Source organism: Rhinolophus sinicus, linkage group LG03 (assembly GCF_036562045.2).
Source record: "Rhinolophus sinicus isolate RSC01 linkage group LG03, ASM3656204v1, whole genome shotgun sequence".
Taxonomy (NCBI): domain Eukaryota; kingdom Metazoa; phylum Chordata; class Mammalia; order Chiroptera; family Rhinolophidae; genus Rhinolophus; species Rhinolophus sinicus.
The window spans coordinates 136,287,824-136,300,367 of NC_133753.1; the positions used below are offsets into that span (position 1 = coordinate 136,287,824).

At 38.1% G+C, this 12,544-nt stretch overlaps 1 protein-coding gene across 11 annotated transcripts in view; it reads left to right on the forward strand.

Annotated features, from left to right (window-relative positions):
* SPATA9 (spermatogenesis associated 9) overlaps positions 1-11,423 on the forward strand; it is a 58,351-nt gene extending 46,928 nt beyond the window's left edge. For all 11 annotated transcript variants that reach the window (XM_019727892.2, XM_019727893.2, XM_074328689.1 and 8 more), the window contains 2 exons: positions 5,467-5,562; positions 10,906-11,423. In XM_019727892.2, coding sequence (XP_019583451.1) covers positions 5,467-5,562; positions 10,906-11,190 — 381 coding nt within the window. In that variant the 3' untranslated portion in view covers positions 11,191-11,423. The remainder of the gene's footprint in view (positions 1-5,466; positions 5,563-10,905) is intronic.
* Positions 11,424-12,544: the final 1,121 nt, after the last annotated feature.

The following is a 12,544-nucleotide window of genomic DNA, read 5'->3' on the forward strand; positions in this document are numbered from 1 at the left end:
TTTCCTTTGGAGTTCTTTTCTTTTTATTTTTTCTTTGGAGGATTTTGCTAGTGCTCTAGGGTAGCAGTCGCTGGTGGAGACCAGCTGCCTTACCTGCCGGGACTGGTGGGTGCAGTCATTCTGTCCCACTTTCACTGAGACTATCCACAGGCCCTAATCCTCACCTCAGGTGCATCTAAGTCTCATCTCCAATCTCTTTATCAACACTCAAGCTGCCAGCCGTTATTCCACTTAACATGCTTACGGCTCTGGCTTTTAGTTTCCTGTGGTTCTGGCGCAGGGGAATTTCTCTCTCTCTCTCTCTCTCTCTCTCTCCCCCCCCCCCCCCCGTCTCTCTTTCTCCCAACTCAGTTTTGTATTAACCTTTTGGAGTATGATTTTATATAGAATTTGTAGGTTTTCTGTGTGAGGGGTTCTCCACTAGATTAGTCCGCCATGTTGCTGGCACCAGATGTCCTTCCGCTTTACTTCTGAATATCTTTTAGAAATTTTAATATAAAATGGTTGAATATTCTTTTTGGAAGTAACTAAAGTATAGTTCTACTTTTTTATTCAGTCAGCAAATATTTATTGAAAACCCAATGTGCACAATCACATCGGGTACGTACTTTAGGTCCTAGGGATTCAGAGGTCGCGCCTTGCCTTACGAACTATGGGGAGGACAGGCAAGGAAGCAATGCTAGTAAAGTGTAACAAGTGCACGAGCAGAGTGTGCAGTGTACTATGGAAGCGTCACCAAGGGGCGTGTAATTCCAAAGAGTAGTCAGTGTATGCTTCCTAGAAGGTGATACCTGATCTGCGCCTTGAAGGAGGAGACATGAGCCAGGTAAAGAAGTAGGAGAGTCATTCCAGGAAGAGACCAGTGTATATATTAAGATGCTGAGGTGAAAGAAAGCATGCGTTAGGAAATGTAAGTAGTTCTCCATAGCTGGGGTGAGACAAGTGGGAACAGTGCCAGGAAGGAGTGAGGAAGCAGCTTTACTTGGGTAGTATTTATTAACTAGGGCAGAGAATCAGAATTGCCACTGAGAGGAAACTAAGTTGTATAGCAAGGAAGACAACAAGACATCTCCAATCTGAAAGTCTCAGGGGTGACTGAAATAGAAGGAAGAATAGCGAAGACAATGGCCTGGAGAGTCAAAGAAACAACAGAATAACGTGTGAGGTGTGGTGGAGGTCAAGGATTGGTCTGTGAACGGAGCTTATCACGGTCCCGAGTGTGCTGAGAGGGAAGAGGCATAGCACAGAGGAGCTGGACCAGCCCTGGTACACTGCTGGGCTGCCTCCCCAAAGAGGCAGAGTTCAGCTTAGCCAGAGTGGATGGATTCCAACATGAATTCCTTCAAGGATTGTCAGGCTGCCTATGTCAAGGTGGAACTTTGTGGTGTACAGAAATAAAAGGAGTGAAATCTGGAATTACTGTGCAAGAGGATATGCTTTGTAGGTGCATGGAGGACATCGCTGTATGTAGGTGAGTAAGCGGTCTAGTTAACCTAATCTGTAGGTATGTGTCAAAGATCCTGTTCATGTCCTGTCTCATTGCTGAGAAGAGGATGATTTACCTGGGCACTTTGAATGGTTCTACCCCAAGTCTATGGGATATGGTGCAGCTGGGATCGCCAGTCAGGCAGGTGACCTCCCTCAAGAACACAGAATAGAGGAGTGTTTTCATTAGGACTGACTCTGACTAGCATAGTGTTTTAGCCCTTTGATGGGGTCTGAGATGGAGCTCAGTTAATGGTCTCCTGGAGCTAATTAGAGAGTGGACACTGTCACAGGAGCTCCCTTGACAATCTGCCCAGACCTTTGCGGTTGGGTGATCAGTTCTAGAGCATGTCCTACGTACCTTAATATAGTCAAAGATATTATGCTAATATGAACTACCAAAGACCCCAATGACACAGGTGCCCTGAAGACATTTTGATAGCTGGCTGTGACATGCGCACAGGGAGTTGGGGTTAGGAGTTTGCAGCTGGCCATCTTGTTAAAACAGACTTACTTTGCCCTTAGCTCTATGGGTGCTGAGTCAGGTGGCTCCTGAAAGCCTTCCAGGTTCTGCAGAGATGACATTACAGTGACAGATCTGCTAGTTCTACAGGGGGCCTCAGGAATGGAAAACTCCATCGAGACTATCCTGGTGGCTACCCACATTCCCAGCACCAGTACTTACAGAATGACACATCTGCTCAGCCTTGTAAGCTGCCTGGCTGGGGGAAGCTTGCAGTTGCTCTAAGTTGCAGTGACCTAGATAATCGGCTTGAATGCTGACTTCAGCCAGACACGACAGCTCCCAGACATGGTTGTTGACTTTGGCAGGTCAGTGCAGGGCCACAGGACCCGGCGTTCTTCCTGTGATAGAATCTTTCTTACAGTGGCATTAGACATGACTGTTTCTACTTTGTACCCGCACTGGGGAGTGGTACGGGCAAGACAGGGGCAAAAGGGAAGAAAAGCCTGTCTCTAAAACGCCTGTGCCATAGGTAGGTGGGTACCAGTGACTTGTGCTTCCTTTTTCCAGATGAAAGTTAGAGGCTTTTCTAAGTAAAGTTTCCTCCTCACCCCAACAATCCCAGGTAGACTCAAGTTGAGGGTTCAAACTAGAAACCTCACAAATCTCAGGGACTCCTGTAGGTCCTTGGTAGAGCCTGCCAGAAGGCTCTCTGGGTGGTATAATTTAAGACCTGGGAACACAGGACAATTCCTAGAAAGCAGGACCACTGGAATCTTGAAGAGGTAATGCTCCAATTTGGCCAAGAGGTTGGGACACTTGAGGTTTTACAGGACCACCTGATGAAGAGCTTCTTCAAGAACAATGTTCCACGGGCTGTTCCTACCGGGATAAACAAAGTCCAATCACTTCCGTGACTGTGGGTTGCTCGGAGTCGCTCCTGTGCCCGTGAGGATTGTGGGCTGCTACGCAAAGACATGTTCTTCTTTCTGGACCTATCTATTAACATCAGTCAGTGCTTCCTGCAACACTTATTTGTGAATCACTGACTTAATTCTCCCCATTACTCCCCTGGTGTCCCGTGTTGAAGTGGTTTTGGACAGCAAAAACTACGTTGGGTCTGGTAGTTCTCTAACCTGTAGGTCATCTATAAGTGGATCTTTATTTTCTAAACTGCTTATAGTTTGCTGTTTTTGTGATTTATCTCATAAGTGAAAATAAGATGAACACAGACAGTTCTTTTATGAGATGAGGCAGTCTGAATTATGTGGGAGAAATTTAGTTAGAGATTCAAATGTTGAATTACTGTTGAAATATCCATATATCTTATGTGTTAATATCACCAAATTAAAAAAAAAGAACTATATGGGCATAATATGAATACCAAGATACTTTTAACTTAAATATGCAAATAATATAATAATATAACAAAAAGGTTAAGATACTATTTTTGAACTAGGCCAAAACAATATAAATAAAGCCTCCCATTTACCAAATTTCTCCTGTTTATCTCAGTGTTTACCCTACACTATTCCTGCTCATAGCCAGCCAAAATTGAAATGAGGTAGTTTATAATACGAAAAACACGTATTGGAAGTGAGTCTTAAAATTGAAAAAAGGCTACTTGCCAGCAGCCACATGAATTTTGGAGGAAATGTATTTTCAACGGGGATGGTTTGTCACAGGAATAGCAAGTATTTATTAAAAGCATTAACATGGTGAAGAAGTGACCCTTAGGCAATATACAGCAGATTCATCATTCAGAAGTGTAACATACATCAAATACATAACTTATTTAGAAACTAATCAGTTTTAATTACTTTTTAGGTGAAGAGCAAAAATCTGAAAAAGATGCAGTGAAACAGAAACAGAGTAATTTCTTACGCATGCAGACCCCACTTCTATTTTTATTGTGTGTGGTCTACCAATTATTGAATATGGACCTCCCACTTACTTCATATATTCACAAACTCATAATCATTTCCTCTGGTAGGAAATGATTTGTTGGAGTGTATCTGCTTTCCTTCCTTATGTCTGCGTCTGCTCCTACTACTACAGCCAACACCTCCTCGCAGCCTAGTAGTGGGATTCAAAGGCACGGTCTCATTTTAATTCTTCTAGCAAGAGGGAAACAGCAACAGCTGCTGCATTTCCTGGAAACTCTTTCCAGAAGTCAAGAATGCTGGGAAATTTTCCAAACTGATTTACGGAGAGAGGGGACTCAAACTGCCCTTACCTATTCCTATATCTAGGAGTTGGTATAGCCTGAAAAATAGGGAATAAGAATGGAACACCCCCTTCCTCAGCCATCTCTTAGGTACTAACTAGGCTAGACAGTATTCTCAGCTTCAGCATTCCATAAATCTCTTAAGAGAGAAGAAAGGAAATCGTGATGGGCAATTTTGTTTGTCATTCAGTAGTGGCAGCAATAAGCAAAAACAGTTTACTACAATAACAAGCACTTAGAACAGGACCTGGCACCCAGTGCCATATAAATGTTGTTCAATAAACTGTTGTTATCACACGTTTTTTAGAAGCACCTTTTAAAAGGCTGCAACATTCCATTGAGTGGATATAGCATAATTTACCTAATCATTCTATCATTAACTCAGTTGTCAATATTATACATAACATTTTAGTGAACACATACCTACGGTTCTTTCTAGTTTGCGTGCATTTTTGCTGTGCAATTGCATGGTTTTATTCGCTACAGCCTGTATTTTTTGGGAGTTACTGAGGCCACTGAGGTCTTGGCTCTTCCTTCAGAGAAGCATGGCTAACTGCCACTGCACTGCTGAATGGGCAGGGAATGTTTTTCCTAATGTCCTTATTTCCTATCCTGCTCAAGGCAACAGAGGTGGCCTATAGGAGTGTAGTTCCCTTAAACTGAATATATTGTGCTGTTATGTTTTAGGCAGGGACACCTTCTATTACCAGGAGCTAGAAACATCTGGGAGACAAATTCATTATTGGTGTAAACCTTTGTGTTTCAAAAAAGCGTCCTGGATCTCAGCACAGAGCACTTCCTGAGGCTTAGTGATCCTCTGAGGTTAATGCTGGCCTTCAGCAGTCGCCTGATCAGCATTTCCAAGTGGTCATTAATCTCCAGGAAATGCTTAGTATTTTGATTGCTGTTTGCTTAATTGAAGAAATGAATAATTTAGTAAAGGATGATTACATGAATTTGAACAAAAGACTGTTTTTCTAACATGCACAGCAGCACCCTCTAGTGAGCACTTGGTAAATGTATGAAAAGTTAAAGTAATTGAGAGTTGGAAATCCGGGTTTTTTCTAGATTTGTCATAGGTTTGGATTAGCAAGAGAGAATATCTTTTTGTAAAAGGAGAAAAATAAACTAATATATTTTCAGTACGTGAAAAACGCCCAGACAGATCTAAAGTAGATGACTTTCTCTAGAAAGAAATATTTAAATTCTCGTTTTTCAATAACGTAAAATTAAACATTGTAACATTGAAAACTTTTGTTTTAATAAGAAAACTCTCTTCTGTTTTTTACAGGTCAGAAAGGGTTCTTTGTTTGAAATCATTTCCTTTCCAGCAAAGACAGCTTTAACTAGCATAATATATGCTTCATATGCAGCACTCATTTATTTGGTAAGTTAAAAGAAAAAAATTAGGATCTAGAAATAAATATACTTATTTTATGTAATGTTAAAGATATACTGTACAGTCTAGTCATAAACCAAGGTACTAGTCTCATGTTACAAAAAATAATGTTACATTAAAAATTTACTTCAATCCACCAAAAACGAATTTGCTTAAATAACTTAAATTATTTTATTCTTACAGAGTTTATTATTGTTTGGTCAAAACATTTTGGTTTTGCTTTCATTTAGTTGGCATTTTGTTTTAGCTATTGTGCCATGGTTGGCTAAAATTCAGAATTCCATTATTTTGGTCTCTGATTTTAAGGAACACAAATATTTTTTAAAAGTATAGTTTGAATTACTGTGTTTCCCCGAAAATAAGACCTAGCTGGACAATCAGCTCTAATGCGTCTTTTGGAACAAAAATTAATATAAGACCCGGTCTTATTTTGTATTATACTATATAAGACTCAGTCTTATGTTATAGTAAAATAAGATTGGGTCTTATATTTATTTTTGCTCCAAAAGATGCATTAGAGCTGATTGTCCAGCTAGGTCTTATTTTGGGGGAAACACGGTACAAGTGCTGTAATTCAAAAAGTGTTCATTAAAAAGCATGACAAAAATATAAAAGATTTTATAAATTATAAGGGGTTACTTTCTTTTAATCCATTGCCATTTATACTTACTTTTAAATTTTTTAAAAAGTATAATATACAAAAAGAAAAGTACAAAACTTGATGAATTATCACAAAGTCTATTAACTTATATACCTCGCAAGTCAAGAAACAAACTAATATCATCATTCTAGAAGCCTCTTTTTTGTTGCCCTAACAATCACTAACCTCTTCTAGAAAGGCAACCACTGCTTTGACTTCTAATTACAGACAGTTTTGTTTGAATTGCATATAAATGAAATTATATTCTGTGTATTCTTTTGCATTTACCTTCTTATGCTCAACACTATCATTGAGATCCATTTGTTTGATGCCCATAGGAGTCGTTTGTTGACTTTTAGTGCTGTGTAGTATTTTATTGATATCACTATCCATTCTACTATTGAACATTTAGATTATTTATAGTTTTGGCTATTTTGAATAAGGTGTTATGAATATTTTTATATATATGTTTTGGTGAAATTGGTGTCCCATAGACTATGCATGTGTTCATCTCTAGTAGATGTTGACAAATAGTTTTCCACAATGGTTTCAACAATTCTTCCCAGGAGATTATAAGACTCCCAGTTGTGTATCATCACTGACACTTAATATTGTCAATCTTTTCCATTTTAGCCATTCTTGTGGGTATGTAGTATTATCACATTGTGGTTTCAATTTACATTTCCTTGATTATTTATGAGATTGAGTACCTTTTTATACATTAATTGGACATTTGGATATCTTTTTTTGTGAATATCTGTTAAAGTCCCTTCTTACTTTTCTAATAGGGGTTGTTCATCTTTTTATTATTGATTTATACTTTTAAAATATATTCTAGGAAGAAGCCCTCTTTTGGTTACATATGGGCAAATTTCTTTATTCTGTGACTTGCCTTTTCACTCCTTTAGCAGTGTCTTTTAAAACAGAAGTTCTTAACTTTAATGCAGTTTAGTTTATTAATCTTTTCCTTTATGTTAAATGCTTTATATGTCTTAATTAGGGAATTGCATATACCCAAGGTTATGAAACTATTCCCTCTGATGTATTCTAGGAGCTTTATTATTTTACTTTTCACTTTTAGATTTATAGTCCATCTGGAATTGGTATGAGGTAAGGGTCAAATTTTTCCTCCATGGGTATCCACTTGAACCAACTCAATTTATTGGGAAAAATAAAACCCTTTTCCTATTGCCCTAGAACACTTCTTTGTCATAAATCAGGTGTCCTTATATATGTAGGTCTGTTTACAGACTCTCTATTCTACACAGTTGATCTAGTTGTCTATTCTTGAACCAATTTAACACTGTCATTTACAGGAGCTTTATAATGAGCCTTAATAACTGGTAGAATAAGCCCTTCTTCCAATCTGTGAACATGTTATATCCCTCTATTTAGGTCTTCTTTAATTTCTCTTAATAATTTTGATGGTGTTTTGTTAGAGGTCTTGCACATTTTTGTAAATATTTGTTGACCGTATTGAAACACATAGTAATAAAGATTAAAATTTCCCCATAATCTATATTCAGTGCAGTTCCAATTCAAATCTGAGCAGGTGTGTGTGTGTGTGTGTGTGTGTGTGTGTGTGTGTAAGCTGACTAGCTCATTCTAAAATTTATAGGGAAATGCAAAGTGTCAAAAATATCCATGACATTTTGAAAAAGTAAAAGAACTTACTTTTAAACATATTCAGTTTTTAAAAAACCTGAATTAAATATTTTGCAAGTGTTTTAAATTTTTGAGATGTCTCAATATCTTAAATGTAAATTTCATACAAAATTGATGTTCAACTGTGTTAGGATGCAAATACACTGCAAAAAATGGGTGGGATGAAATGGGAATGGTGAGACTAAAACAAACCAGACCAACACCAATATTGAACTCTTGAAATCTTTCAACATGATTTGTCATGCTATAAATTTTCTAAGTATGTAATAGAAACAATTATTGTGACCTGATCATTGGTCATATAGATACATGTGCCTCCAAGGCCTGGAGGGGTCAGGTCTGGAATCATGGTTTTGAAGGCAAGTAACATATATGTTGGAAGTTAATACCCTGTGTGTGGAACCATGCCAAGTGAAAAGAGTGGAAAATCCACAGAAGTGTGAAGAACAGCAACATTTAAGGTGAGCTAAGGAGAAATTCATGAAGGAGACAAAGAGGCAATACTCAGAAAACTAGGAATCAGGAGAAACAATGTCAGGGAAATAGAGACTCAGGAAGTTGTGAATGGTTAAGTATTAAACACAAGCAGACAAAGTCAAGTAAAATGAAGATTTGAAAAGTGTCCATTAGATCCAATAGTAAAGATGTTGGACTTAACCATCTTGAGGACTATTTTCAGTGGTGTGATGGGATAAGGCAGACAGAAATAAGATGATAAAATAGAAACCATGAATGTAGATTCTGGTTTGATCAAGAAGAGTGTGTGTAGCACTCAAGAGGGAAATGGGGTCCCAGGGATATTTTGAATTTTAGGATGGAAGATACTTGAGCATGTTTCAGGTTGCAGGGGTAGAGCCAGTCAAGAATGAGAAGTTGGAAAGGTAGGGAATAATTGATAGGGAAGATGACAGGGTATCGGTTAAAAGCAAAGACAGACACTGACCTTGATCAAGACCTTTCATTTTCCGAGGCAGAAGTGGTTAGAATGAGCACAGATACACTTTTGTAGGTGAGAGAAGAAGAAATATATCAGATAGGATAGGGTTTCCCAACCTTTTCTCATAGCATGGGGTACATGGAAAATGATCATATTTGGAATAAATGGATGAAGCTGTTTGCAGCTGGAAGTGACAGACCTCAAGTTTTATTGCTCTAGGTTTGGGTATACTCAGATGCAAGTAACAAAGAGTACCTGCCAGTGGTTTAATGGATGAAGACATTTAAATATCCCTCTTGATTAGAAGTATGGAGTTAAGCAGTTCCCAGGTTCGTACAGTGGAGCTATGTCTTCATGAACCCAGGGCCTTTCTTTTTCTTCTGCTACCCTGTTTGTTCTTTATGGTCTTTAGGTTCGCTCAGGTATCACGTCTATATCAGTGTCCACAGCAGGAAGGAGGGGATAGGTAGAGGCAAAAGAAAGAGAGTCTTTTTATATAGGAGAAAAAACTTTTCCCAAAATCCTCCTGACCTCTTCCCCAGCAGACATACAAGGCAGGACAATTAAGTTCGTGAACTCATCCTAGAAAAAGTGCTACATACTTCATTGCTGAATATAACTATGGTCACCTTCGAAGTACTCCCCTTGGGAAGCTATGCACCAATGCCAGCACCTAGTCCACCCTTCAAAGCGATTTTGGAACTCTTTTTCTGGAATGGCCATCAGAGCTGTTGTCATATTACCCTTGATGTCCTGAATGTCATCAAAATGTCTCCCTTTCAATATTTCCTTTATTTTGGGGTAAAGAAAGAAGTCATTGGGGGGGCAGATCAGGTGAGTAGGGAGGGTGTTTCAATACAGTTATTTGTTTACTGGCTAAAAACTCCCTCATAGACAGTGCTGTGTGAGCTGGTGCATTGTTGTGATGCAGGAGCCATGAATTGTTGGCGAAAAGTTCAGGTCATCTAACTTTTACATGCAGCCTTTTCAGCACTTCCAAATAGTAAACTTGGTTAACTGTTTGTCCAGTTGGTACAAATTCATAATGAGTAATCCCTCTGATATCAAAAAAGGTGAGCAACATCATTGCAACAAGTTCGCAAACTTAATTGTCAGACCTCATATTTTATTTCTTTGTCCAGAACAGCGTCATGTGGCCACACACTAACTGCAGGGAAGTACAAGAAAGCATCTGATGTACCCCCTTCCATAGTGGGAGGCAGGCAAAAAGGAGGAGGCAGGAGGTCAGGAGGAAATCGAGGCACTTCAAGCCGAACCCCCAGTTCTTTCTTTGTTACTCTCAGAAAACCTTCCAAGTGTTTGTAGCCAATTAATCATGTCACCTTTAGGCATCTCCACTAAAGTAAGTTAGTCTGGGTCTCTCATGTTTCCTGGATTTTATTATTCTCGTTGCTTGCCTTAAATACTTGGCATCATCTTCATCGTTAGTAAACTTATAGAATACATTTAATGGATACAGTTCTTAGTGGCTCTCAGTTTTTGAAGTTATTTTTCTCTATATGTTTTGTTTTTTGACACTTTCTTAAAGTACTGAATGGAATTTTTTTTCAGGGAAGGTGAAACGCATGTTTGCTTAGAAATCATTGATCTACTAGCTTACTAAAATCTTACCAACATGTTTATGCCCTTCCAACTGTACACATAGGTGTAAGCCAAGTCCAGGGGGAAAAGCAGAAATTAAAACCTACTTTGAGATATCAACATGTTTGGAGACAAAGTCCATCTCTCAGAAAATGTTTCACTCAATTAAATCAAGAGAATAAAGGATATGTTTCATTTAATTAAATCAGAGTATAAAACTATAAAATATCTAATGAATTCAGAAAAGATGGAAAGCATTCTTTATTGAATCATACTGGGTTTTAATTTTCTTTCCAGATTATGGTATAATATATTTAAAAGAAGGAATCAATCTCGTGATGTTTATAATGTGCCAGGGGTCCCTGAAAGGGAGTGTTTCTTTATTACAATATGTAGAGTAATGACTTTGTTAAATATTTTAGTGGACTTTCCACCTGTAAGTTTAGTAGCTTAAAAAGAAACTTTAAAACATTTTGTTTATTATTAGACAATCTGTGTTAATGCTATGCTGGAGAAGGTAAAGAAAATTTTCCAAGAAGAAGACTCCATAAGGCAAAACAGAGATGGGAGTGAAAATCTTAGAAAAGCCTTTTCTGAGCCTGTTCTTTCCGAGCCTCACTTTCCTGAAGAAATCAAAGCAAAACCTTACAGGTCATTACCGGAGAAGCCAGACAGTATTTCAGATCACCCCAAACTTCCTGCTAATAAGTTAAGTAATAAGATTCAAGTTTTACATTCTGTGTTTGACCAATCAACTGAAATGAATGAATGAGCAAATCTGAACATACACATCACTGAACAGAGCTTAAGAGTTATCTATTTAGTGACATTTCATCTGATGAAACTAGGCAACTAGTTTTCATATACTGATTGCTCTGTTTTGAAAAAAAGTGGGGTGAGGAACTACTAATAAAGTGTCATTCTCAAGCATTTATATGGTAGACAAAATAAAATGAATCTTGATGTAGTATATAGTATATATAGATGTAGACTATATATATATATATATATATATATATATATATATATATATATATTTTAATGAACAAGAAAATGTACCCAAGATAATGTACAATGGGTTAGACTGTAGTTTATAATATCGGTATATTTATAATACATTTATATGTTTATTAAACACTTGTTTCAAGTATCTTTTCATATCTTTTCAATTATTTTTCTGGGAGGGAAAAAAACCCTCCCTATCAAAATGCTACATATCTTTTTCAGAGATATTTTTCAAAGGATATTTGTTTTCTATCTACAGGTGTATAGTTTGAGTCTGCCTATTATCAATTTCTTTATAACTTGTTGGTAAACTATGAAGGACTTGCAATTCATAGAGGTCACAAATAGATGCAGAAGGTACTTTGTTTTCTTCCATGCATGTTAAATTCTGTCCATGTGTCGGGACCTGACTGGTCACTGGAGGATTAGCACCTGATATAATAGACTAGGATGTACCCATCCCAGAGATGGTACATTTCCTGTACCTGGTGAGTAGCTGCTCACCATAAACAGCGTTATGTATGCAACGCCCAAGCCTGACTCTTTAGTAGCAGTCCGAGAAATGAGTAGCAAGTGCTATATTACCTCATGCTACCCATATTCCATCAGAAAAGGAAATTAGTGATATGTAGCAAAGGGTTCTGTAAGCAGAGCCTTAATAATACAACCTTATCCACGTGTTATTTTTACACTAATCGAGGGAAAGAGGCCAGATGGGCCCCTTATTATGTTAAGGATTAGACTTGGAGCCTTAGTTCAGTCTTGTGCTATGGAGATTACTGTGCTTTGAGACTCGGTTCCAGGCTTCACAAACAGCTTTTCTCACTCTGAGTTCATGTTCTGCTCATCCTAGGGCATTCTGGTCCCACTTACGCTTATATTCTATGTGCAGCCGAGTTTTAGATGACCTGCAGTCAGGGTGTCACAGTATAGGGTGGGCACCCCACAACCAGAGCAGTACTGGCCACAGATGACTGGTGTGGTAAACGCAGGCTGAACCAACTTCACATCAACTCAGCAGAAAGGACTCACTCTGAGGAACAGCACCCCGTATCTCTTCTCTCTGTAACACTAACATGAAACACTTACTTGTACATACATACACACAGTTCTCCAAAACT